General features: G+C 42.7%; 1 protein-coding gene across 1 annotated transcript; it reads right to left on the reverse strand.

The window, feature by feature from the left end:
- Positions 1 to 3,635: 3,635 nt before the first annotated feature.
- On the reverse strand, positions 3,636 to 5,045 carry LOC147437596 (uncharacterized). Its single transcript, XM_086485971.1, has one exon. The coding sequence runs from the start codon at positions 5,017 to 5,019 to the stop codon at positions 3,877 to 3,879; it is 1,143 nt and encodes a 380-aa protein (XP_086342097.1). The 5' UTR covers positions 5,020 to 5,045; the 3' UTR covers positions 3,636 to 3,876.
- Positions 5,046 to 5,263: the final 218 nt, after the last annotated feature.

Consider the following 5,263-nt stretch of genomic DNA (forward strand, 5'->3'; position numbering starts at 1 on the left):
TTCATATAGCTACCACATGGTTTTATATCACATATGCATCCAAGTAGACAAGATGTGCTACACACAAGCATAGGCTAAAGCCCATAACCCAAACACTATATGTTTAAAGGTCCTTTTCTACTCCTCTATTCTCATTAACCAAGTTGCAAATTATACTTATCAACACAAGGATTGTAATCATCAATGAGCTACCGATGAGTCAATTTGGCTAAGGGATGTTGATTATTGTAACTAAGAATAGATTCATCTTGATCTTTGGCTTGTACACACACACATCAAAGACTTGCTTCATTTAGCCTACAACTATTCAAAAGAAGATGGTTGTAGACCCTTGGGCTCGACACTTAGAATTATTTCCACCAATTCCATTAATGGGTTATTGTAGAGGTCTAAAAGGACTATTCTAATCTTTCATTCTCATGAGTGCCCAAGGCTCCGATTGAGTAGTTTTTGCTGATTCGTTTCATTCCAAACAGAAGCTTTCAAGGTATTGCTCTTCTCATTTTCTTTCTTCTTTCTATAACTGTTAATCATGTGACCTTTATTGTCGAAAACGATCACCGAGGGGTGTGAGGGTTTACTTACAAGAAATTACCTATGTCACGTGTGTTCGAAGGGTATTTAAAAATCCCTATATTTAAATGTTTTGAGGCACCCCTTTTTCTTGAGAATTTTTTTCAATTTGAAATAAAAACTCTTTTTTGTAATTGTAACTTTGTAAACTTTTACAATTTTTCCCCGAATAAATCTCCTTAGTTTAAACTCAAATACTATAGTACTTCCATTTTCGGGGGAGACCCTCCGAGAGAAAAAGGTAGAAGAGGTTCTCCACTCTTTACTTGGGGAGCCTAAGATGGTTTTGCTGATTCTTGAGCCAAGAAGGGGCCACTTGCAGGCATGATCTCAGCCATTGGCTTTGACCCGAATTGCACAACAAGAACAACTCCCCATGAGTTTTTTTTGGCTTTTATATTTTATTTGATTTGAGGAGGGTGGTGGCGAATAGGAGGACGGTGAAGAAAAGCATTAGGCCTCTGGCAAGAAGATGAGGAGAGCTAGTAGCATAATCAGAGGAAGAAGTTTGGCAACGAGCGGCTAAAGCAGAGGAAAAGCGCCATCTAACAAGCTGAAGGGGAGCAACAGAGCACTTGGGGGGGGGGGGGGGGGGGGGGGGGGGGGGGGGGGGGGGATTTGGAGGAGATCTCGATTCTCAGCGCTTTTCTGCAGATGTACGTGGAACCGAGTAGCGGCCTAGGGACAAAGCCTTCAATTTGGTGGCGAGCATAGGAGGAGATTGAGGGGAAGCACTGGCGAGCTTTTAATTTGGTGAATTGGCCAAGCGACGAACTTTTGACAAGGGCCACCAGTGCAAGGGGCGTGTAGCAAGGACGAAAAAGAGGCAACACGCGAGTAGTTGGGGAGGATAACGTTGCATGCAGGTGGACAGCAACATTTTAGTGTTTCTTGGTAGGAGGGTGAGTAGGGACACGGGCATAAGCTAGAGACGGCTCATATGCAATAATGCAGGAGCAGAGAGAGCGACAAGGAAGGAGATCTTATTCGAGATCAGTGGGTCGTGAAACCACAGGTTGACGAGCGCTGGCGAGATTTCGAAGGAAAAAGCGAGCAGTTGTTGTGAACAACACAAGCTAGCTAGGCCATTGGTTTTGAGGAAAGCCGAAGTGACGGAACTTATTAGGGAGGGCCTTTCTCCAAATGCAATCACCTATGTTTTCCCCTTGAAGGCATATTGTGGCCTTGTGAAAGACCTTCACATGCGTGAGGGAGTTCATGATGGTCAAGGACGGTTGAAAGAGCATGCCTTGCTTGGCAGTGCTTTGGTCAATGTAGAGCTTTGGTGCCCTTATATAAGCACAAAAGGTTCTTTATAAGCATCCGAAATATGATCTGATCTTCTGCAGCACAGTGATTGAAGGATATGCCAACCGTGGTTGTGGCAACATTGAAGCTACGCATTGTGCTTAAATTCTTTCTCTTAAAAGCAAGACTGCAGTGTTGGCTATGGTAACACCTCAAGCTATATGGGTTTTGTGCCCAATCTGTATACTAGCTCTATCTGCACGGGCGGTGAGGACTAGGAGATGGGTCACAATACAACAGTTCAACCATGAATTACACCAGTACAACCCTAAACCGTCTAAAACGTAGAACATAAAGTTATCCGTGCCTCTCTTTAAGTTTAATCTATCTCTTGGATCTTTTGTATTTGTATCAACGTGTGTTTTTTGTGTGACAGAGGACATATATTCACAACAGTGGACGTGTTGATTGCACAAACACGACTCCAGCTCAACAACACTGCAAGGTCCATTATTGGCATCCAATTTTCCAAGTCTATGTGTTTGCTTGACGCAACACATAAACGCTACGGGGCAGGGCACGGCTTCCGTTTTTTATAATGTTTGGAGAGACCACAGTGCCAACTCTCCACCATACTTTTGTACGGCACTTCTGCATGATGTGCACTATTATATTTAGCATTTTCACTTTGTGCCTGACTGCAAGACGAAATGTTTAACTACTCACATTGCTTTTATGTAGCTTGACTCAAACATTGTCTTCCGGTTAGCACAATTGGACGACACTCGTACACAATTATCAGGTTGGTATTGCAGTTAAATTTTTATAGTGTGTTGATACTTTTTGTATTTTTTGAGTTTGCCAAAGCTTCCCTAAGTTTAGTTTAGCCACATGTTAGAACACGTATAAACACACACACTCTCTCTCTCTCTCTCATGCTCTACGAGAAATAAAGAAAAATTGACTATGCTTAATTGAGAATAAGATGGGTGTCTCAAAGATGGGTACACGGTTTAGAGACTAAATGTTCAATACTATTAGGATGAATGGTAATCTGCAAACAACTACAGGTTAAGTTGTAACCCTTTTGATCGATTCAATTCCCCTTTTCAATAGCCCTTTGTTATATAGGGAGCGCTATGGGACACAACTTGCTTCTTCCCAAAGCTCATCAAGTCCCAAGCTGAGCTATTAATGGTGCCTATCAATTGGTTCTACTCATGCTCATGTTCCACAATAAAACCCGAGGCACAACAATCACAACCAACTAACCAAGTAACCAAATAGGCTCTAAAATCTATTAGATTATGTACGGCCAAGGCCCACCAAGCAAGACTAGTTACCTTGATGCCTCACCTGACCATTTTTATTGTCCTATTAAATATGGACCTATTTTTCTAAATGCATCTTATGAACCAGGTCTTCCTCAAGTTACACATTTAGTCCAGTTCTTGAATTTCTATCTACTTTTGATCTTTTGATGTATGTGTGTGTGTGTGTGTGTGTGTGTGTGTGTGTGTGTGTGTGTGTGTGTGTGAGAGAGAGAGAGAGAGAGAGAGAGAGAGAGAGAGAGAGAGAGAGAGAGAGAGAGAGTACATTTAAGTGCAAGGAAATTTGGGATAGATATGATAACACCATAACTCTATTGACAAAGCCTAGTCGATTCCTTCTCGAAAGAAATTTTACTAAACTTATTATTAAATGAGGTAATTGATTGTTTAACTACCACAAACTATCTTTCAATATGAAGATGCAACGGTACTCCAATACGCGTATATAACCGGAACATATACGTGTCCTTTTGTTAGGTACAACCATGAATACAAGGATTATATATTTGTGTCAAATTTGCAAACACACACACAAGTGGAGGCTAACTCTTGCACAATTTTACATCAAGGAATGTAAAAAACAGGCTTTCATGTCTGCTATTAAAAAAAGGCATCTATTTTTTACTTATGCTGTAATAGTTTATAGGGTTCAAACCATGACACCAAAAACTATCATGCCAAGAGGTTGATCCTTCATGATTCAGACTTCTCAGTCTTCAGAAAATTATAAACACACGGTAATTTTACCACCGGGACCTTGTGGAGCAATTAGAGAAGGCCTAACTTCAATTGTTTGAGAAGTTGCACTAGGGCCAGAGGCCACAAAATGCAATGTAGGCCCATATCCAAGACATTTACAACCAATGTAGAGTAAGACGAGCACTACAGCTAAGGGAGGGTGAACTAGTGCAATCGAAATCAACACCAACATTAAGTAGGTTGCAAATAAGGCAATCCCTACTGTAACAATAGCGCCCCAAAAGGGAAGAAGCAAAATTGCAAGTAGTGGGGATGCTTGCAACATTGCAGCTCCACAAGATATCATACACAAGGACATGGGAAGAAGAAAAATACTTGACAATGAAAAAATAATGAAGCCAACAGCTCGACGACCAAAGTTAGAGAAATTGTACCATTTCTTCTTCTTTTTTGTGTTTAGCTTCTCGTCATCACCTCGCCCACCATCGGTGTGTGGCTGCTCCTTGTCTGGCTCCTCATCTGTGGAAAAATCCTCAATCTCGTTGTCCGGCTCAATATATTGTTGCTCATCATCTGTAGGCAACTCTTCAAGGGGCTCATCATCTGTAGGAAACTCTTCAAGGGGTACATGTGGCTCCACATCTATATGGCCATCACTATCCTGATCTGAGCATGTCCTGAACGTGTCCGCATCTATGCCGGAGCATGCATGTCTATCGTCATTCACATGCGAGTTGTGCAAGGCAAGGTGTGGATCCATATCTATTTCCACACAAAAGAGTGAGTCTAGATCCCTCTGATGAGGCATAGCAGGAATGTGTACATATGAATCATCCTCACGTTGCAAGGTCCACCGGTCCATGTCGCCTTCAGAGCCGAATTTATCTGGTTGTGAATCCATGTGGGATAAAGCATTGGGGGTCCGGCTCTGCTTCTGCTTACCCAATGACTCATGTGCATGAACATCATCATTAAGATCATTTGTATCATGAAATCCAGGACTGCTGAATATGCGGTGGTGGCAACGATGCCGGCATTGAGAGGAGGTGTCGCTGATGAAGAAACGTGCGTGCTGCTGCGTGAGGGACAAGGTTTGCCTCTTGATGGCGAGATAAGCTGGAGACAGAGGTTGCGCCATGACGTGTATGTAGCTTTGATGCTGAGGCATGGCCACGGCTCTGCTGACTCTCGTGAGTACCCCCTTGATTTTATAATGTCGCTATAAAAAAGCATCGCCCTTGAGGCCCAAGCAAAAATTCCGGAGAGATCTTAATCAGCCCCTCTCACACTCGGGCGGGCATGAGAAGCCCATGCTCAAAGATGGCAACAAGTCAATGTCTGCTTGCCCAACTTCCAAGGCTACGGTCATTTGCAAATATGAACACAGGAGGATTGGCGAGGGCTCGAGCTCT

The sequence above is a fragment of the Adiantum capillus-veneris genome, chromosome 17, assembly GCF_014529385.1.
Source record: "Adiantum capillus-veneris isolate H3 chromosome 17, ASM1452938v2, whole genome shotgun sequence".
Taxonomy (NCBI): Eukaryota; Viridiplantae; Streptophyta; class Polypodiopsida; order Polypodiales; family Pteridaceae; genus Adiantum; species Adiantum capillus-veneris.